Source organism: Heterodontus francisci, chromosome 47, assembly GCF_036365525.1.
Source record: "Heterodontus francisci isolate sHetFra1 chromosome 47, sHetFra1.hap1, whole genome shotgun sequence".
Classification (NCBI taxonomy): domain Eukaryota; kingdom Metazoa; phylum Chordata; class Chondrichthyes; order Heterodontiformes; family Heterodontidae; genus Heterodontus; species Heterodontus francisci.
Window position 1 is genome coordinate 14063516 of NC_090417.1, and position 22534 is coordinate 14086049.

General features: G+C 45.7%; 1 protein-coding gene across 1 annotated transcript in view; it reads left to right on the forward strand.

Moving 5' to 3' along the window:
• The window catches only part of LOC137357161 (uncharacterized), a 115461-nt gene that overhangs the window by 16099 nt on the left and 76828 nt on the right, over positions 1–22534 (forward strand). The window contains exons 8-17 of the mRNA XM_068023261.1: positions 678–832; positions 3820–3986; positions 4732–5056; positions 5879–5964; positions 7669–7830; positions 8785–8989; positions 10950–11210; positions 11368–11516; positions 12743–12876; positions 13405–13513. Of these exons, the coding sequence (XP_067879362.1) occupies positions 678–832; positions 3820–3986; positions 4732–5056; positions 5879–5964; positions 7669–7830; positions 8785–8989; positions 10950–11210; positions 11368–11516; positions 12743–12876; positions 13405–13513 (1753 nt within the window). The remainder of the gene's footprint in view (positions 1–677; positions 833–3819; positions 3987–4731; positions 5057–5878; positions 5965–7668; positions 7831–8784; positions 8990–10949; positions 11211–11367; positions 11517–12742; positions 12877–13404; positions 13514–22534) is intronic.

Here is a 22534-nt window from a genome sequence, read left to right on the forward strand (position 1 = left end):
TACAAAAGTACTGTAAAGTCCATTTGATCGAAATAGTTTGCATTTTTATAGCGCCTTTCATGACCTCAGCTTTTCCCGAAGGGCTCGACAGCCAATGAAGTGCTTTCTGAAGTTTAAGCATTGTTGTAACATAAAAAAGCGCTGCAGCCACTTTGTGCACAGCAAGCTCCCACAAACTGCAATGTGTTCATGACCAAGTGAGCAGTTTTTCAACGTTGGTTGAGGGATCAATATTGGCCAGGACATCAGGAACAACTCTCATGCTCCTCTTTTAAAAATAAAACTGCCGTGCAGTCTTTTCCTGAGAGCGCAGGCGTGGCCTCAGTTTAAGGTCATTATCCAAAAGACAACACCTTCAACAGTGCAGCACTACTTTGGGAGTGTCAGCTTGGATTTTGTGCTCAAATCTCCGGAATGGGATTTGAACTCACAACCTGCTAACTCTGGCGAGAGACGTCATTGTAAATGCAATGTGTTGGTCGTGTTCCTGCGTCAAGGTGCTGTGTGCTATAAACATGGAGCTACAAATGAAAACTCATCTTAGAAACTGGATATTTGGGGTGCGTTGGGGGAAAACAATCCAACCCGTGAATCTGGAATTGTGCATTATGCCAAATTTGAATAAAGCCTTTGTCAAAAAATCATCTAACTGTTAGTCCTTTGATGAAATCACACAGGTGAGGATTCTGTTGTCGAAGTCAACGTTCATGGCACTGAGGCCCAGGCGGCTGTTGTCCGGAAGAGGACGACTGGTGTATTGGACATGGGAGGGATTTCTACTCAGATAGCCTATGAAGTCCCCAAAACTGTAAGCTTTGCCTCTTCACAACAGGTTATTATCTGTCCAACCTCTTTTTTTTTCCCCTTTGATTTTGTGTTTTATGCTTTTTAATCCATGTTCCCTAATGCTTTGTGCTGTTTAGTACCTTGCATGGGTGTTAGTGAGGCGACGATTCCAGGCTGGAGATCCCTGTGACACCAGTGCACATGCTTTCTGAAAACTGATCATATTATTACTTGTTGTGCTCTTGTGTAATGCCTGCTCTCCGTTTGTTAAAATGAGTCTGTTTTGCAGTTTATCACTTAACTTCTGCCCCTCTCGCAATAGCCCTTTGTGGTAACTCATTAGCTTTTGATGCATTAAAGCAGTGGAATGACTCCTTTGAGGACATATTTATAAATGAGTCTCTGGGGATAAAAATCCTTCCCGCTTGGCTCCCCAGTGAGCCACCATGAGCGGAGGTGGCAGTAGGTCAGAGGGCATGAGTGAACTGGAAGCATGAACAGGCGTCAGAGGAGTGGAGTGGGTACAAGGGCACATGAGGCTGGAGGAGATCCATCATTCAGGGTTGCTGAGATGATCAAGGCTGAAATTTTTGATGTCAACATTGTGTTGCGACTGAGGCGGGAGGAGTGCACTCTTTTTCTAGTTCCGCTTCTCCACTGGTCACAACATATATTTAAACTATTTCCCAGTTACCGATACCGTCAATCATAGACTCTATTTTTATCCCAGAATAAAATACACCAACCAGCTTTCTTTAATAAACAAAAGAATTATCATTTTGCTGAGAAACAAGTCTTATTCAGTCACGATGCAAAGCATGAACACACAGATTGAAATATAAAAGTTCCCTTTTTACCTTCGCCCCTCACACATACATACACACAGGCACACATATACACCGGTTAACCGAAAAAAATAGAGATTTACTCTTTGGAGCTCTATTACAAAAAAAACAGACAAAAAGAATACTTTGGCCTGATACTTGCTAATTCTTGAAGAAAAAAGGTAATGAAACGAGGTCAGATGTCCTTTGATTTGGTTTGGCATCCCAAGTACACAAAGACGGCTGTCACTGGGATCTTCCCAGAACAGTTGTTGTCTGGCGACGTTTGGGCAGGCTTTCCAGGAAAAATACAGCAACAGGAAATGGAAAACTGGCAGGCAGGCTTTTCAAACCATTACAAATATTCCAACTGCCTGTCCAAAGCAAAACCAAAAACATCTCTGGAGTCAAGCCTCCTGACCCCGATAAATCTTGACCTGTCACTTCTTTGTAAATATCTTTCCCTAAGTCACAAAAAAACACTGCTGGGTAATTATCTGAAGACAGGTGCCTTTCAGTCAGGGCTTGTTTTTAGCACTTATTGATTTTTCCAGTAATTGTTGTTTACAAGCTCAGTCCAAAAGACTTTTGATGACCTCTTTTTAAAAAAAGCACTAAGTTCCAGCACCTTTGGAATCTTTTTTTCAGTTTTAACACACAAATCTTCATAATTTAACAAAAGCAAAATAGAAGCACTCGTAACAATTGCCAGGAGCCAATAAAGCTTAGAACAGAACAGGAACGATGGGAGTGTCTTAAGTTTTTGTGGGTGAGGACATGGGCTGCAACAAGTTGACTGAGTTGCATAAGGGTTGAGGCTGACGACCAGAGAAACAGGCGAAAGTCATAACCCAGCACTCCTGTTGGGAAGTGTGCATGAATGCACCTGAAGCACTGATACTTCTGCCTGTTGAGCGTCTTCTTCCCCCACATATTGAGTGATGCAGGGTGATCTACTGTCTTGACTCACACAGGAAGAATGATAACGGGGAGTAAAAAGATGAATTGAGCTGGCATCTGCTCTTTTTACTGGAGAGTTCCTTTTTTCAACCATCATTTGCATGAAGAGGTGTTACCTAACTTCTCTCCTGAATTGCTTGGCTCAGATATTAAGGTTATGTCCTCATTCAACCCACCAGAGGAAACAGATTCTCTCTGCCCGATCAATTCCTTTCAAAATCTGAAAACCTCCACCAAATCACCCCTTAACCATCTATAATTCCAGGAATTGCAAGCGGAATTCATGTAAACTATCCCCATGATCTGATCCTTGAGCCCTGGTTACATTCTGTGAACTCAAGTGGCAAGAACAATATTTTGTTGATGAATAAGGGAGGCCAGTGGCTTTGTCGCAGTCAACTTTGGGAAAGTCTGAACAGAAGAAATAGGAGTAGAGGTAGACCATATTGCCTATCAAGCTTGTTCCACCATTGAAAACGATCATGGCTGATCTTCGGCTTTGACTCCACTTTCCCGCCCTCTCCCCAGACACCTTGACCAGAAGTCTGGGTTGCGGGTTGTATGTTTGAACCATGCAAAGGCAACTGTCCAAATGATGCAGGCTGGGCTGGTATGTCGGGCCAAGTCTTCTTGGAAAACTAACAGTGTGTTCCCACCACATGCCGTTATGAATGCCTAAATTGGCAAGTTTAGGGGATAAAGAGATAGTTGGTGAGCTGCAGACCGTGAGAATTAGCTGGTCGATTTATGCCACTGCACACAAAGGGAATCTTGTCCTCGACCTCCCCATTAATTTTCTGAACTTGTAGAATTTGCAGTTTAATTCCTCAGTAACCTCGTTGCAGGAAGTTCAAGTTCACAGTTAGTAGTAATAGTTCTTCATGAAAATGCCATTCAACCTTTCTAACCTATAAGGGAATGATTGAATCTCACTCCTGCCTGTTGTAAACTCTTCTTTGATTTCAAGTTAATTTGATGCCCCATGAAGATTCAGCCCATTTGTTAGTTGCTGAATAACTTTGAGACCCCTTTCAGCTCTTGCACATTCCTGACCAGTTCATTTGCTCAGCAATTCCTCTTGCCCCCTGGAAAGGCCCGCTGAGTTAGAAGTAGTGTTTCAAAAGCTGTCGTCTGTTTACCGTCGGATGAATGTTTTGATTGAGCTGTGTCTGTATTGGGCACAGGATGAAATGGCACTGCTTACATTTCAGACTGTAATAACCACGTGGGTTGCTCATATCTTGTGCAGGAAGAGGTGGCAAAGAACCTGCTGGCAGAGTTCAACCTGGGCTGTGATGCCCATCAAACAGAGCATGTCTACCGAGTCTACGTTACCACTTTCCTGGGTTTTGGTGGCAATGCTGCCAGAAAACACTATGAGGATCAGATCGTCCACAAGATTACACTGACCAACAGGTACTTGGGGCTTTGGGGGCTGGGAGTGGACCGGGTTTCACACATGGGCAGGGTCACACTCATCAGCTGCAGATAATTGCACTGAATTTTACAGCACGACACAGGCCTTTCAGCCCAGCTGCTCTCTGCTGGTGTTTATGCTGCACATGATGCTCCTCCCACCTACTTGATATTCACCCCATAAAGCAAGAACAAACTTGCATTTATGTCGAGCCTTTCATGACCTCAAGACATTCCCAAGTGCTTTACAGCCAATTAAGTACTTCCGAAGAGGAGTCACTGTTGTTGTGTCAGAAATAGACGACTTGGGCTGAATGGCCTATTTTTATGCTGTAAATTCTCTGCAAGTTCAATCTTGTGTTAGTCTGTTTGTTTGTGATCCTGAAGTGTCAAACTCCAAATGTTTCCTTCCTCTCTGGCCTCGTGTTATGAGCTGAGCATTGAGTCCAGGTGGCATGGGGTGTGGGGCTGGAGCTCCAGTATTTGGTGCCATTGCATTGAGGGTCACAGCTTTGTTCATCTACTTGACTGTTCTCCATGTTGAAGTCACGCGTGGTGGGCCAACTGACAGTGGTCCGGTGGTGAAATGGGCCACTGATAGTGTCGAGGATCACAAACAAACAATGGCCATTTTGGTACCCTTCCAACAACACAGCAGTAAAAGTCAGCAGCTTCACAAAAGCAGAGGCGAAAATGTCCCCTTTGGGGTTGAAAATGGAAGTCACGTGCTTCATCTCTCCTGCAGGTTGCTGGGTCAGAAGACTGGCACATCAGAGGAAATCCCATACTTGGACCCTTGTTTGCCAGCTGATATCAAGGATGAAATTCATCAAGGTGGGCGCACTGTACATCTACGCGGACTGGGAGATTTTGATTGGTGTCGGGAGCTGGTTAGTCCCTACTTAAACAAATCCAATGAGACTTCAACATCGCTCAGTGGGGTCTACCAGCCCCCAGTAGACTACCAGAACAGCGAATTTTATGGTTTCTCTGAATTCTACTACTGCACTGAAGACGTCTTGCGCATGGGTGGTGACTACGATGTTGCTAAATTCACCAAGGCTGCTAAGGTACTGAGCAGGCATTCACATTGCTAATGATCATTGATGAGAAAGTGGGGGTCTGGAACTGACTGTCTTGTCATCAAGACACACAGTGAGCCACATTGAGCTGTAAACAAGCCTCCCCAAAAGCTCACTTGATGGATTGTGTCGAACTTGAGCCCTCTGGACCAAAAGGTCTCAAGCTTGGTTCTTGCTCCGAGCTCAGCTAGCCAGTGGCAACTGGGGAGAGTGGGTGGGAGGGCAGAATCCCTCGGGTCAAATCAGTCAGTCTTGCTTTTCCTGACTGCTCTTAGCTGACTCACTCTTGATTTTTGGATGTTGCACGAGATGTTCTCTTGAGTTAAACATCACTCCCATAATTTCACCTCCTGCTGATGTTGCTTTTTTAATAAAAAAATAAAGTGCTGGGATTTGCCATTGCATCGATAGAGCTCACTGATTTTCAAATGTATGAAAAGACTGAAGAAGCTGGGATTCTTATCCTTAGAGCAGGGAAGGCTGAGAGGAGATTTGGTGGACATAGTGAAAAGCGTGAAGTTTTTCTCAAGGCTGAAGGGTCGATAAGCAGAGGGCACAGAGGTGACATGAGGAAAATGCTCTGATTGTTTAGGATTTGGGATATGCTGCCTGTTAAGGTGGTGGAAGCAAATTCAGTGGTTGCTTTCGAAAGGCAATTGGATCAATAGTTGGAGAAAAAAGTTTCCCGGTTGTGGGTTGGAGTGGGGTGTGTGCAACTAACGATTGCTTTCTGAAAGAGCTGGTGCAGATTTTTAATTGGTCAAATGATCTTCTGTGCTGTACTATCTGAGGTTTTATTTATTTTTGCAGGATTATTGCGCAACAAAGTGGACAATCCTGAAGGAACGTTTTGACCGTGGCTTGTACTCCAGTCACGCGGACCTCCACAGACTGAAGTAAGTGTACAGCAGCTGCAGTTGGCAAGTACTCGTGACAATGAGACCTGACTGGTGAGCAACATTGCAGATCTCATTGCCGATTGAGGGACAGGCCAGTGGAATAGGCAATTTTGAAAGGTCGTCTTCCATACAGTACTCGGGTGGAAAGAGTGGAGAGGATCAGGGTTCAATTGACTTCACCATCCCTGTGTTCAGAAGTATCGTTCTACGGTTCCTGCTTCCCATGGTTTTTCAGGAAGCTCTATACCAAATATATTGTGAATGGGACCCAGCTCAGTTGTGAGTATTATTCATTTGAACGATGTGGATGCTCTGGCAAGGCTGACACTCATTGCCCATTCCTGATTTATTTTGCCTTTGAGAAGGTGGTGGTGAGCCACCTTCTTCAGTCCCTGCAGTCCATATGGGGTAGGTACACCCACAGTGCTGTTAGGAAGGGAGTTCCAGGATTTTGACCCAGTGGCGGTGAAGGAATGGCGATATAGTTCCAAGTCAGGATGGTGTGTGACTTGGAGGAGAACTTGCAGGTGCTGGTGTTCCCATGCATCTGCTGTCCTTGTCCTTCTAGGCAGTAGAGGTCATGGGTTTGGAAGGGGCTGACAAAGGAGCCTTGGCAAGTTGCTGCAGTGCATCTGATACACACGACTGCCACTGTGTGTTGGTGGTGGAGGGAGTGAATGGTTAAGGAGGTATGGTGACCCGGGATGTTGATAGTGGGGGAATTCAGTGATGGTAATGATCTTGAATGTCTTGGGGAAGTAGCTGAAGTCTCTTTTGTTGGAGATGGTCATTGCCCGGCACTTATGTGGCGTGAATGTTATTTGCCAGCTGCCCTCTGTCCCAATGTGAATGTGAGGAATGAGTTCCTGGTCAAGGGGTACAGTTGATGAAACGAGACTCTCATGAACCTTTTGGGACAGGAGTAGGCTTCTCTGAGCTGCAAACCAGTTCTGCCAGTCCATTCGATCATGGCTGACCTGGACCTCAACTTCATTTCCTCATCGTTGCTCTTTTGAGCTTGACGTCTTTTGAAGAAAAACCGAGCAAACAGTCTTAAAGTTTCAGTTGACCCTCTGAATCCACACCCTTTTGGGGAAGAGCAAGTCAGTTTCAGATTTCCATGATGCTTTGTGTCAAGTGGGACTTCCTGACTTCAAATTCGAGCCAGGTTTTACAGGAGTGAAGATGATGCCACCTTGTTCTGGACTTTCCCACCAGAGCAAATGGTTTCTCTGATATCTACCGTCTCAAGTCCTTTTCTCAGATTTAACATCTCAATCACATCACCCTTCAATCTTCCTAAACTCAAGGGAATGCAAAACCAAATTAGACCGACTACGCTTCTGGAGAGCAGTGAGGGGGGGATAAAAATCAAGAGTCGTAGCTGTCCTTTGATTATACACCTTGCCACAGGGAAACTCGACTCAACAAATTGCATGCATTGGACATGAAGTTACTGAAGCCCGTTTCTTATCTGTAGGTTCTGTGACAGACGGGTAACCAAGGCTGGTGAGGTGGCCACAGCAGAACACCTATTCTCAGACAGGCTCACCAACATTTGCACGTTAGACTTTTAATATCTTACCTTCTGCATCTCGTATTTATGAGGAAGGATTATCTTACTCTGTTTAAACTATATGGGACCTTGCAGCTCATGTTCAACAAAGAGGCATGTGTAAAAATGCTGTGTGTTAACCTTAGATATCAGTGTTTCAAGTCGGCCTGGATGTATGAGGTTCTACATCGTGGATTTTCCTTCCCTGTGAATTACACCAACTTGAAAACGGCCCAGCTGGTTTATGAGAAGGAAGTTCAGTGGACGCTTGGGGCAATTCTCTACAGGACCCGCTACTTACCGCTGAGGTGAGACTCGTGGCAAATTTGCCCATTCATTTTATTTTTAAATCTCTGGAGATAACGCACCTTTCCTGTAATCATGGCAGATAATTCCTGTCACCCTTCCACTCTGTCCTGTGACCTGCTATGAGCAATAATAGCCCAGGAGGTCTGCTCCTGCATGTCTATGATGATAAAAGTGGTATTAGTAGAGTTGATTTGGTGAGCTCTCTGCATCTGGGTTTTTCGATTTGAAAATAGTTAGGCTGACATGATCGCCTTGCACCTCTCCCACCTCCCATGATGGAGACTGTGTAAGGCACTTGGAGTGCTACAGTGGAAAGGACTGCTTCCCGAAGGGGTCCAGTTGCCAAGTAGTCAGCCGTGGCTGAGAAGTTAGCACTCTTGCTTCTGAGTCAGAAGGTTATGAGTTGGAGTCCCACTCCAGAGAGACAGAATCTAAGCTGATGGTCCCAGTGCAGTACTGAGGAAGCCCTGCAACGTCTGAGGTGCTGTCTTGTGGATGAGGCATGCAACAGGCTCATCTGCCCTCTCGGGTGGAAGCACAAGATCCCACGGCACTATTCGAAGAAGACGAGCAGGGGAGTTCTGCCCAATGTCCTGAGGTCAGTATGATATGACCACACCGCTATTCTTGTGCACAAATTGGGTGCTGCGTTTTCGTGGGTAACACTGCCGACACTTAAAGTACTTCACTTGGCTGCAAAACACTTTGGGACATCCTGAGGTGAGGAAAGGTGCTAAATAAATGCAGTTTCTTTCTGACAGGGGCACAAATAACTTCTGACTTGATGTCCCAAAGTGGCTTTGTCCCCATTTAGAGTAAAACTCTTCTGTTCAATACACTTGAAACAAAGAGTCCCTTAGCTGCCATTTCCATAACTGTGTCTGCTTCCCCTGTGTCTGGTGGGGTCCTTGACGTTGGCAGCGTTCTCACTCCATTTGCTTTACTGCCGACAGGGACATTCAACTGGACAACTTCAAAGGAAACCACACGCACTGGAGGGGCTTCTCCTTTGTCTACAACCATTATTTATTTTTTGGCTGTTTCTTGGTCGTCGTCTTGTCCATCCTCCTTTATCTGCTGAGACTGAGACGAATCCACCGAAGGACGCAGCACAACGTGTGGATGGCAGAAGGTGGGCTACCTCAGATCCCAGAAGTTGCCTGAAACTGGGCGACCAGGCTGCGAGATGGTCGTGGGATGGGTGGGTGGGTGGGGAGAGTGGGGAGGGTTTGTGAATGACTTGCTCGGAGCTGAGGAGTTCGCAGGCAAAGTGCAAATGTTGGAAACTGTGAAACAGAGAAGGGCTTAAGACGCACGGCGGGCAGGGTGGGCGTCCCTGAAAACAGACTTTCCCCTGTGTTTCTCTGAGCTTGTATGAACACACTTGGAGCTGAAACGGCAGGCTGGAAAAGATGACTTACTCCACGCTTGAAATTTGCGTGAGAGGTTGAGCCAGGAAAAGTCCCCAAACCCTTTGAATTTTTTTTTTTAAAAAGGAACCGCAGTCATCCGGGTTTGTGGCATTAAGAAGCAAGATTTTCTGCTTTGGCTGATGACACAATTTAGAAAACCTTATTCCTTTTGGCACTCACGTGGAGTGGCCTGCGTTCTGCCTAAATGAATGCCAGTGACAGCAGTTTTGGGGGAAGAGAGATGAAGGTTAGCCCAGTAGAAGTGCATTGTAATACAACAGCTGCTATGAAGATATCGACAATCGAAACCTCTTGATTACATTTATTTATAATTGCAGTAAATAGAGATGAAGTCAGTGGATTTGTTAAATTAAAACTGATGATCCTACAGACCCCATCACAAACAATAAATGTATTTATAAAATGTTATTGTCTTGATCATTGTGTAGTTACCAGCACTAGAATGAACTGACTGGGTGTTTGGAACTTAGCTAATCCAGTGGATGGTGTGTAATAGTTGAATATCCTCTCCATTACCAAGACCACTTCGTGCCATCTCTGGAACATCATCCATCTCCTTCCTCCCTCAACTCAGCTGCTGCTGAATTCCTCATCCATGCCTCTGCTACCTCCAGACTCGACTATTCCAATGCACTCTTGGTCAGCCTCCCACCTTACATCTTCCATAAACTTAAAATCATCCATAACTCCTCTCGCACCACATCCTGTTGACCCATCACCCCTGTGCTCGCTGACCTATGTTTGCTCCCGATGTGACATCATTTCACCGTGTTTTCCAATTCTTCCATGGCCTCACTCCTCCCTCTCTCTCATACCCTCAGATCTCTGCACTCCTCCAGTTCTGGTCTCTTGTGCATCCCTGATTTTGATGGTTTCACCATTGGCCGCCATGCCTTCAGCTGCCTGGACCCAAAGCTCTGTAATTCTCTCCCTCAATCTCTCTCCCTCTCTCTCCTCTAAGATGAACCTGAAAACCTGTCTCTGAGCAAGCCCTTTGGTCACCTGCCCTGATATCTCCTTGTGTGGCTTGGTGTCATTTTGTTTGACAACACTCCTGTCGAGCACCTTGGGACCTGTTCCGTCAATGCGATATAAATAAATGTCGTTGAATGATGAAATGTTCCTGTCCTGTGTCTGTTGAGCCTCCTGGACACAAACTCATCTCTGATGGCACCTGTCTGATCTATATTTCCGTATTTAAATGTTCCCATATTCACTCTCCTCTTTTCTTCTGCCCACCCCACCCCCACCAGCTGGGTGATCCAGTAACTGCAACCACTGACAAATATGCCTCCCAAATTCCCCATGTGAGCACTGCAACAACCTGACCACAAGCTAATGTCAGAATGTAAGAACAGGAGGAGGCAGTTCAGCCCTCGAGCCTGATCCACCTGTTAAATGTGTCACGGCTGAGTTGTATCTTGGTGAACTCTTTCCAATCCCACATCCATGTCTCTTCCTGATTCCACAGCAGCTTGCATTGGTGCAGCTCATTGAACATAATCCAACACCTGGAGAAAGGCTGAACAAGCTCTTTTTCTCCGTGGAGGAGAAAGATGAGGGGTTATGATAATTCAGTGGCTTGTTAGGGTAACCACAGAGAAAAGGGAGCCCAAAATTAGGGGTCACAGACATAAAATTGTGGCCAGTGTTGACTCTAGGCTGCATAGGTGTATGTCACACAGCAGTGGGCAATGTGCTGTGCAGGGAACCAAGAAGCCGTGCACAAGTCACCTTCCCTTTCAGATGTGTGGTCACTTGGACGGTGCAACAAGGTGACTGCTAACAGCAAGCACAAGTTAGAGGGAACATTGCTGGTGGCCAATAAATGCGAGAGGGACTTCAAGGAGAAACGTCTTCGTCCGGTGTGTCCTCATCCACGAGGAATACTTGAGATGAACTGCACAGATGCATTTCACGGCAAGTTAGGTAAATATGCTGATTGGGTGAGATGTGAGGTGTGCAAGGTGGCAAGTGGCCCACTACTGTGCGGCAACTCGATGTACCACCGTTTCCCAGAGTCCGTGTTTCTCATCCATGTTGGAGTCACCTCTCGCTGTACCCAGTAATATGTTTGCATGTGACTGAAATGCTGAAATCCAGACAGTGATGGTCAATCAAAGCAAAGGTCTGAAGCCACTTGTTCTGAGGAATTTCCCAGTCCCTGACTACCTGGAAGTTAATGAAAGATCGGATGGCATGCTCAACCACCAGGATAATGGGAGCTGTCGGCTGGAACCAGCCTTCAGGCAGTATTCCGAAAAGGAATAGCCCCCAGCCCTTGTACCAGCCCCATAATGGCAGGATTGGCTTTAATGGCACAGGGAGGAGAGTCAATCCTCAAGCTTTGATCATTCATCTCAGTTACAAGATGTTGTTTATCTGTTGATGTTTATTTACCTGTTCTTAACTGGCTGTGAGTGCCCAGTGATCCATTAGTGGCTGGGGAAGGCATGCAGGAAGGAGACAGCGCAAATCATGAAGAGTCATGCTTCTTGCCCTTGAGCAATGGGACTGAAAGACCCAGCTGTTGAGTAACTGATCTCCTCGTCTCTAGCTGTGATGTTAAGATCATGTTCCACAGGCATCGTTAAATAGCAAGAGAGTAGTGAGCATGGAGTCATTTTCTCAGCAGTCACATGTCTGAATATCTCCTGTACTTTGGAGTCAAATATTGGTTTGATAACACTCCTGTGAAGTATGTTTTAAGGCATGATGTCATAGCAAACTGCCGGTACACAATTGATGGACAGTTCTTTTCGATATGGTTACAGGTGATAGTCAGCTCCTTGTTGTTATGTCCACCAGCTAAGATTGTTGTATAAGATTCCTATTTGGAAGAAGAGCAGGGCAGTTATCCCAGTGTGCTGGCCGAGATTTACCCTCAATCAAAAAAAAAAATCTGGTCCTTGCTGTTTGTGGGAGCTTGCTGTGCAGACATTGGCTGCTGCATTTCCTACATGACAACAGTGACTGCCTGTCAGAAGTATTTCATTGGCTGTAAAGTCCTTTGGGATGTTCTGAGATGGTGAAAGGTGTTATATAAATGCAGTTGTTCCTTTCCCTGAATTACAACAGCTCCCACCAGATGCCTAATATCAGAGCTGCTTGCTGACTTTCACTCCATGTCGATCCATTTACACTGGTTCGTGTTCTCTCAGGGATGGGCTTGGTGTAAATAAATAAACACGAGGAATGGAAGCAGCTCAAACTTCTCAAGTCGTTAAACAACCTGAAGGAATTCTCGGTACGTGAGTGCTCCCAGCAGGACTTTTATCTCCAGTTCCCCTCAGTCTTCTCCTGTTCAGTCAGCCCAGCATGCGTTCATGCCTCTGCTCCCCTCGGGCGTAATATGAATTGGGTCAAACTGTGCAGCTTGCGATGAATTCAGTGTACAAATCCTGTCTGCTCAAGTGTTATCAAGTGTTGAGGGAATGGGACACAAGTCTTGTGATCTGCTTGATGCCTTTCCTCCCAGGGGCTATTTCCCGGTGCTGATCTGTCAGCAGCCAGTCATGCAGGAATGCTCGCTTCCCTGCCAGCTGTATTCAGCAAGTGATTCAACAAGAGATATAAGTGGAATCTCTGCGAGAGAGAAACTCCCTTTGTTGGGTAGGTAGGAGTATTCTGACAGCAGGAAAAGCTTGTGATTCGATAGCACCTGATGTCTCGAAGCTTTTCACAGCCAATGAAATACTTTGGAAGTGTAGTTGCTATTGTCATGTTGGAATCGTGACAGCCAATTTGCACCCAGCAAGCTCCCACAAACAGCTATGTGACAAGGATCAGATATTCTAGTCATGTTGGTTGAGGGATAAATATTGGCCAGGACACTGGAGAGAACTCCCCTGCTCTTCTTCCAAATAGTGACATGACATCTTTCACCTCCACCCGAGCGGGCAGACAGGGTCTCCGAATGACCTCTCACCTGAAAGATGGCACCTCTGACACTGCAGCACTCCCTCAGTGCTGTGCTGGGAGTGTCAGCTGAGATGCTGTGCTCAAGTCGCTGGAGTGGGATTCAAACCCACATGGCGCTGGTCTTTGTTTCAAGTAGAAGACTTGGAAAACCAATTGGATTCAGAAATTGCCACCCACATGGTGCGTAGCAAAATCCTTTCTCCCTTTGTGTGATCGCAGGCTTTACTTCAAAGCAGAAGGGCAGCTTTTCAGTGAGGAGTCTCACGTCCATGCTAACTGCAGGCGAGGCACGTTTCGCTGCTCTGTTGAAGCTGCTGAATGGGGCTGGGTACAGTTGTAGAGGCAGTGACAGCCGAACCATTTGCCGAATCATGCAAATTTGTCACCTTTGACCCAAGTTCTTGGGTTGTGATGGTGGAATAATGATAACTGGCCCAAGACCAATTCAGATCCTGCACTCATCTAACATTCACTCGCATCCTACAGCACAGAATGAGGCCACATACCTGCACGGGCTTGACCAAAAGCTGTGCAATTTGTTCCTCATGATTCGTCGTTGAAAGTTACAGTTGAATCTGCATCCACCACCATTGTAGATCACAATAACTCGCTCTATCAATATATTTTACTCATCTCCCCGATGGTGAGAAGATGGCCCCATACACTTCACCTTCCCAAAGCGTCAGCACATTGCTACAAACATCTCTTGAACATCTTACAGGGAAATAGTAACACTTTGGGGAGGGAGTGGAAAGGTCCCAGTGCCCTGGTCTTTATTCCACTTCTGAGTCAGAGGCAAGAGTGCTACCCAAAGTTGCAGGTTCAATCCCCCTTCAAGGCCTTTAGCACAAAAATCAAAGCTGACACTCCCAGCACAGCACTGAGGGAGTGCTGCAGTGTCAGAGGTGCCGTCTTTTCAGGTGAGAGATCAAACGGAGACCCTGTCTGCCCTCTCGGGTGGAGGTGAAAGATATCATGTCACTGTTTCGATAAAGAGCAGAGGAGTTCTCTCCAGTGTCCTGGCCAGTATTTATCCATCAATCGGCATCACAAAAACAGATCATCTGCTCATTACCAGATTGTTGTTTGTGGGATCTTGCTGTGTGCAAATTGCTGCTGTGTTTCCGACATTACAACAGGGACTCCACTTCAAAAAAGACTTCATTGGCTTTGAGATGGCCAGAGAGAATGAAAATCCTTCTTTCTTTCCCTCAAACTCCATAACTAACGCATTAGTTGATGTTGGAGACAGGCTGAGTAGCTACAGGGAGAGTCGCTTGCCATCTCGATGAGAGATGGAGCTCAAGATTGATATATATACACATACTTCAAAAACCACGTAATTCCCAATAGTTAGTTTGTGAAAAGCGGGTCCAGCAGCGGTGGGATCTGGGGGGAGATTGCGCACTAATTATTGAAGAGGGCAGGGCAGGTTGAGAAAGTGTTTAAAAAGGCATGCAGGTTCCTGGACTTAATAAATAGAGGGCAAAAAAACAAGGAAGTTATGTTGAACCTTTACAGAGCCCTGGTTCAGCCTCAACTGGAGTGTTATATCTGGTTCTGGGCACCATACTTCAGGATGGATGTGAAGGCACAAGAGAGGATGCAGAAAAGAGATTGGTTCCAGGGATGAGGAACTTCAGATACTTGGACAGATTGGAGAAGCTGGGGCTGTTGTCTGAATCTTCTCTTTTCCAAGGAGGAGATTTGACCGAGGTGTTCAAAATCATGAGGGGTCTGGACAGAGTAGCCAGGGAGAAACTGTTCCCATTGGCGGAAGGATGCAGAACCAGAGGACACTGATCTACGCTAAGTGACAAAAGAAGCAATGGTGACTTGAGGAAAAGCTTTTTCCCCAGCGAGTGGCTGGGATCTGGAATGCAGTGCCTGAGAGTGTGCTGGAGGCAGGTTCAATTGGAGCTTTCAGAAGAGAACTGGAGAATTATGTGAACAGAAAAAATTCGCAGGGCTAAGGGGAAAAGGCGGGGGAAAGGGACGAGGTGGAGTTGCTCTTGCACAGAACTGGCACAGACACGACAGGCCGAATAGTCTCCTCCTGTGCTGCAACCATTCAATGATTATCACATTGCAGTTTGTGAGTGTTTGCTGTTTGCTAGTTGGTTGCTGTGCCTCCTGCATTGTGACAGTAACTGCACTTAAAATAAAGTACTTCATTGGGACATCCTGAGGTGGTGAAATTCACAGTAGAAACTCAAGTTGTTTGTTTCAACAAGTGTTCTCGGTGCAAGGCTCCTCATATGAGTGGTGCAGACCCTCAGAAATTGTTTTCCTGCAATTCCCCACAGATGACACACGAGGTCTCCCTTTCACCATTGTCAGTGAGGTGAACACTGGGACATGTTGCGAATTCACCAGTCAACACATTTGCTCTCTGAATACTTAGGCCAATTCATTTTTCCTTCAGAAAAGCTTTGCAAAATATGTGCACTTGGATGCTCCTCAAGAACACAGGAGGAATGTCAAATAAAGCGATCTGATTGAAGTGACAAGCTATGTTCACTGATGAAATCCATTATAGAATCATAGAAAGTTAACAGCACAGAAAGAGGCCACTTGGCCCACTGTGTCTGCGCCTGCCGCAAAAAAAGAGCCATCTGTTCGAATCCCACCTTCCAGCATTTGGGCCGTAACCCTGCAGATTTCAACTCTTGAGATGCATAGCCAGACTCCTTTCGAATGAGTTGAGGGTTTCTGTCTCAACTACCCTTTCAGGCAATGAGTTCCAGACTAGGTGAAAAAATTTTTCTTCATCTCCCCTCTAATCTTTCTACCAGTCTCTTTAAATCGATGCCCCCTCGTCACTGACCTCTCTGCTAAGGTGAATAGACCCTTCATCTCCACTGAAAATTTTGTACATTTCAATCAGATCTCCCCTCAGCCTTCTCTATTCCAAGGACAACAACCCCAGCCGATCCAATCTTTCCTCATAGCTGCATTTTTCCAGTCCTGACAACATCCTCGTAAATCTCCTCTGTACCCTCTCTATTGCAATTACCTACTTTCTGTAATGAGGTGACCAGAACTGCACACAGTACTCAAGTTGTGGCCTAACCAATGATTTATACAGTTCCAGCATAATCTCCCTGCTCTTATATTCAATACCTCGGCTAATAAAGGAAAGGATTCCATATGCCTTCTTAACTACCTTATCAACTTGTTCTGCTACCTTTAGGGATATGTGGACATTCACTCCAAGGTCCCTCACTTCCTCTCCACTGCTCAGTATTTTCCCATTAACCGTGTATTCCTTTGCCTTGTTTGACTTCCTGAAATGCATCACCTTGCACTTCTCCAAGTTGTTACGACCAGGTGAGAAAAGGGTCTAAGGTTCCCTTTCAGCATTCACCTGGTCTTACTGTAACAGGGTTTAATGTTAAACACACTGTTTTTAGCTCCCCCTTGGAGAATCCTTGTTCACCATTTTCCAATTGTAAGGCAAAGAAACCAGCACAAACAAGCTTTCTTAGGTTTAAAGAAGAAAAGTTGAAATTTATTAAACTTAAACTCTAATTCGGTTGATACCTATGGATACACGACGCGCCCACGCTATTATGCATACATGATACACAAATACAAATCGAGACAGAAAAGAGCAGAAGAAAAATAAAGTGGAAAAGTTTGTGGCAATATCTGAAGAGTTTTTGTTACTGTTCTTCAAGCTCATTGTCGAGTCCTTGATTGGAGGTAGATCTTGCTTTTCATTGGGGCCTAGTATTCTTCTTAAACCTTGTTCACTGCGGAAGACTTTTCTCTCTTAGGGTTCATGTGTCTTCAGTGGATTCAGAGGCTTGTGAGAAAGAGATGGGAGCAGACATGAGAGATCTTCTCAGTCCAGGAGCAAACAGACACTCTGACTTCCAACTCTCTGTGGCAGGTTCAAAAGAAAACCCTGGAACAGCCAGTTCGTTAAGTGACCAGCTGGTCTAACCAGTCCTGGCCCTTGTGGATTCTATCCTCCTTAGCAGGCCCTGAAATGCGCTTCCTCACCTTCGATGTGTGGTAGTATTAAATGTTGTTTTTCACGGCTGATCTGTTTCATAAGTCATTTCCTCACTCCAACAACAGTCAAAAATCAATGTTCACGACAAAATTAATGTGCCTCATTCTTGGCAGGTGGGGGCCTGGCATGACAGGGTTAAACTCCGTTTGCCACTTTTCTGCCCACTGGACAGTCCATAGATATCTTCCTGCTGTCCACAGCTATTCTACTATCAAGATGATGTTTGTCAGAGAGTTTGACTGAGATTCACACAATGTTAACCTGATCAATATCCTTTTCCTGTAGGTGCCTGATGAATCAGTCCCTGTGAGGAGAATGCAGCTTTCTGAGGGAGAAAGATTGTGTCTCAACACCCAGCAGAGGTCGAAACAGAAAGGATGGTGACCCGAGGTACATCTCCGTGTTAGCTTGTTGCACGACCTGCATTGCTTGCCCACAGCTCCGTGCCAACTGGGGCTCAGTGGGTCGCACTGTTGCCTCTGAGTCAGCCCCACTCCAGAAATGCAGCAGCCAGTTAGTGCACAGCAAGCTCCCACAAACAACAATGGGTTAAATGACCAGATAAATGCTGACCGGGAAGAACTCCCCTGCTGTTCTTCGTATTTTTGCCACGGGATCCTTTACACCCACCGGAGAGGGCGGATGAGGCCACGGTTTAGCGTCTCATGCAGAAGACAGCACCTCGGATGGGGCAGTGCTCCCTCATTAGCGCGGTGTGAGTGACAGCCTTGGATTGGGACTTGAACCCTCAGACGTATGGTGCAAGGGGTAAGGCTGAGGTCAACATTCTTCCGTCAATCAGCCACCAAAACAGATTAACTGGTCGTTTGTCTCATTTGGTGCTTGTGGGATCTTGCTGTGCGCAAATCAGTTGGCCCCCCCCCCCGAGTAACAAGAGTGACGTTGCTTGAAGAGTAGTCTGCTGGATATGAAGCACTTTGGGCCAACATGAGCAAATAAGCTGTAAATCCCAGCTCTTTCTTTGTAAGAATAGGCAAGTGGCCAGGGGAATGAGGCACAAGAGAAGGGAGAAATAAGTCGCAAGTGGGAAGCTGGAGCCAAAAATCAAGTTGCACCGATAAATTATTCGAAATCTAACCCCTGTGCCTTCAGTCCGAGTGTTATATACTGCAACATCTGGCACCTGCTGGAGTGTTAAAGCACAGTAATGAGCATTTTGTTGAGCAATAGATTCAGTATCTGATCCAGATGTGCTCTGGATGATTGAATTGTAATTATTTTTTTGTTTTCAATTTTGGAAGAGGAATTTGAAATCACTCCTTGTCTCAGTGGAAAGTTGGATATTGGTCAACTTGACAATTTCTGAAGTTAGAGAAATTGCTTTGAAATTACTCCAAGATATGTCATCTTTTCAGAGATGTATGTATGTATCTGCTCCGTGTTTTATGTGCTGGTTTCGTTACTCTGGGTTCGTGTTTGTGCTGGCGTTGCTGGGAAGAATTGGTCTGTGTCACTGCTACGTGACAACGTTCATGTTTCAGGATTGCATCTGCTTCTTTCATACTCTTGCAGTGTGGAGTCTGTTGCTTGCCAATCCATTTGCAGTGTGAATCAGTGACCATCAACAGAGTAATAAGGGGGTGAAGGAGGTATCGTGTCTCATGTTGGCCAAAGTGCAGTCTACCATGTGTTTTCTCGAAAGTCATTCACCGTATGTGGGCATCGCTGGCAAGGCCAGCATTTATTGCCTTTGAGAAGGTGGTGGTGAGCTGCCTTCTTGAACCGTGACAGTTCTTGGGGTGTAGGTACACCCCACAGTGCTGTTAGGAAGGGAGTTCCAGGATTTTGACCCAGCAACAGTGAAGGAACGGCGATATAGTTCCAAGTCAGGATGGTGTGTGACTTGGAGGGGAACTTACAGGTGGTGGTATTCCCATGTGCCTGCTGCCCCTGTCCTTCCTGGTGGGACATGTTATGAGTTTGGGAGGTGGTGTTGAAGAGGTGTGGGCTGCATGCTATTCCTTCAACTGTGTTGGGGCCCAGCTCACAGGTCCATGGTGGGAGTTGGCCTCTTGAAGTTGCGGCAGTGGAACACTGACAGAATGATTTGACTTTGAGAGCTGGGAGGGAGGGTGGGATGATGGGGAGTGCCCTCCAACACTGTTGGTTGGCATCTACTAATGTTTGGCATTGAGATCACAAAGGGAATTTTGGGACTCTGAAGAAGTTTGATCGGGAGACAAAGAGAGAATGTTTCAATTTGTGGGGCAGTCATAAATGGAAGATAGTCGTTCATAAATCCAAGAGGGGAATTCAGGAGAAACCTCTTTCCCTAGAGAGTGGTGAGAATGTGGAACTCACAACCACAGGGAGTGGTTCAGGTGAGTCACCTGGGTGCATTTAAGGGGAAGCTGGATAAACAAATGAGGGGGAAAAGAATTGAAGAATATGCTGACAGAGTTAGATAAAGTTGGGTGGGGGGAGGATCAGGTGGAGCAGCAAGACCAACACAGACCAGTTGGGCCGAATGGTGCTGTCAGTTTGATGCAAGAAGTAATTTGGAACCAGTGCTGAGTGTCAGTTCCTTCGAAGTCACGTCTCCCTGCCATTTTCAGTTTCTGGGCGTGTTCAGCGAGGTCAGCAGCAGCGGTGAGAGCCTCACTGATGCCCCGTTCCGTCCGACAGACCCTTGGAGATTTTCTTGGACTGATGCATGTGTTCTCGAGCCTCGGCTGCCAGTGGCTGAGACTGCTGAATGCCTGCGCCCATTGGAGTGTGCCGTCAACGGGATGGGCAATGGCTGATTGCCTCATTACTCCATCACAGTCCAGTGATGGACGGGGACCCATTCCCCAACACGCAGTGTACCCACTCTACCAAAGCGAAAGGAGATTGTCGACAATGCCAATCTGGGCTCTGCATCTCCATGTTCTGTCAATTTAACCACCTGTACCTCCTCCACAGTGTTCAACTGAAAGTGTGCAATCCATTTGTGCTCCTTCTTTAGCATTCTGAACGTGAGCAGGAAGATTTTGGATTAGATGGTCACCTACAGGGTACAAGCTGTGAATATTTGGGACAAGGGCAGTGCACTCAACAGGCTGTGCCTTGTGCAGCGTGTCGTGCAGGGGCCCCACCCGCCAAGAATGAGGCACATTAATTTCACCACATGAACACTGATTTTTTAAACTGTTACTGGAGTAAAGAAAGAACTTGTTTTTTAAAAGAAAGCAACACCAGACCCTTGACTGGAAAGACATTTACATTTTTACAGACAGTGCTTAAAAGGGACAAAAGACCATTCCCCGATAGATTCAATCCACAGTGGACTTTTGATTACCAGACGTTGAAAGTGGAGGAGCTAGCATTCCAGGTTGACTGCTAAGATGGCCGAATACACAAATCGACGTGACCAGACCAGTTTAGTCACATGACTAACTGACTGTTGCAGGGTTTTTTTTTAACCTGCCACGGAGATTTTGAACTCGGAAAGCTGTTTGCTCCTGGACTGAAAAGACCTCTCCTGTCTGTTCTCATCTCTTTCTCACCAGCTTGGGAAACCATTGAAGACATATGAACCCCAAGAGAGAAAAGTGTCCCACAGTGAACAAGGTTTAAGAAGAAGACTGGGCCCCAACGAAAAGCCACATCCACCTGCAAGCAAGGACCACAGCGAGCTTGACGCACAGTAACAAAAACCCTTTTTCAGAGATTGCCTCAAACTTCTCCAATTTTTTTTTCTTCTCTTTTCTGTTTGTATTTGCATGTATGTATCGCATATGCATGCTAGTGTGGGGCACTGCATGCATCCGAAGGTGTGAACCGAATTAGAGTTTAAGTTTTAACAAATTTCACTTTTCTTATTTAAACCTAAGAAAGCCTGTCTGTGCTCATTTCTTTGCCTTATAATTGGAAAGTGGTGAACAAGGATTCACCAAGGGGGACTCAAAACACAGTGTGTTAAAAAAAAATCCTGCTACTATGAGACCAGGTGAAGGCCGTAACAACGGTAATAAGAAAGGAAGTGCATTTATATAACACCTTCCACAACCTCAGAACATCCCAATGGAAAACCTAAGTGCAGTCCCCGTTGTGATGTAGAAAACACAGCAGCCAATTTGTGCACAGCAAGCTTCCACAGACAGTATTGTTACGACTGAGGCAGGAGGCGTGCACTGTTAATTCAGTCCCACTTCTCCACGGGTCACAGCATATCAATACATTTTCCCACCTGCTGAAAGACAGCCAAACACAGACTCTATTTGTCCCCCAGAATAAAGCCCACCAACCAGGTTTCTTTTATCATCGACAAAATTAACTATTTTATTATAAAAACAAATCTTAACCAATAATGAGATAACTCTATATCTGAAAAGCTCCTTATTTCCCTCGCCCTCATGCACACACACACATACATTCAAAATGAAATTGGTGAACCGGGGAAAAAGGATTTTGGTTAACAGCTATTTCATAGGAATCGAAGGAATAATAAAGATAAGTTTGTCACGTTCTGGTAGTAAGTTCTTCGGTTTGTTGAGGTGTCCCAGAGTCGAATAGTTGGATGCCACTCTTAGTCTCTCCAGGCCAGGTTGATGAGCAATCTGTAATGAGTAGACGTTCAAGGCTATTCGACTGCAGCAGGCGTCACATGGGTCTTTCAGCAGGGGTGTCGCAACAGGTCTGCTTTGGTCTTGCAGCAGTAATATAGCAGTTGAAGATGTCTTCAGATTCCAAAATTTCTGAAAACACTGGAGGCAGCAGGAACCAGAGTGGATGCAGGGATTCTTCAAAGACAGGAGGCAATAGGAATCAGCCACCTTTGAAATACAGGGTTTTCTTCTCAAGAGATTCATGATTCCTTTACAGAGAGAGAGGTCACACTTTTTCTGGGTCTTCCTCTCTGCTCCAGGCAGGTCAAAGCCAAAATTTCAAATGCTTGCTCTTTGCCCAACTCACTGGCTTTTTAAAGGGTCTAAGGTGAAAGCAACCTTGCTGAATGAACATGGTCACATGTCCAAGCATCGACTCTCGCTTGTCATTCAAAAGGTTGCTCTGAGGAAGGTGAAACCCTGGCTGGTTTCCTTGAAATTACCTGCTTTTCTTTTCTTGGGTACAAGTTCAATTTCCTGTCAAACCACCCAAAAAGATCAGCTTTTCTTTTGAAGCTCCTTTCAAAACATTGCAAAATTTTCAGCTCTTTGCAGGTGCCTCAATGTCCTCTGAAAGTCTGTTTCAGTTTTCCTTAAAACACACAGAAGCTTAAGTTTTTAATACAAAAACAAAACCTTGTAACAGTGTGAAGTTGATCTGTTTCAGAGATGTTGATTTGAGGGATAAATATTGGATTTTAGACATCTACCTAAACCT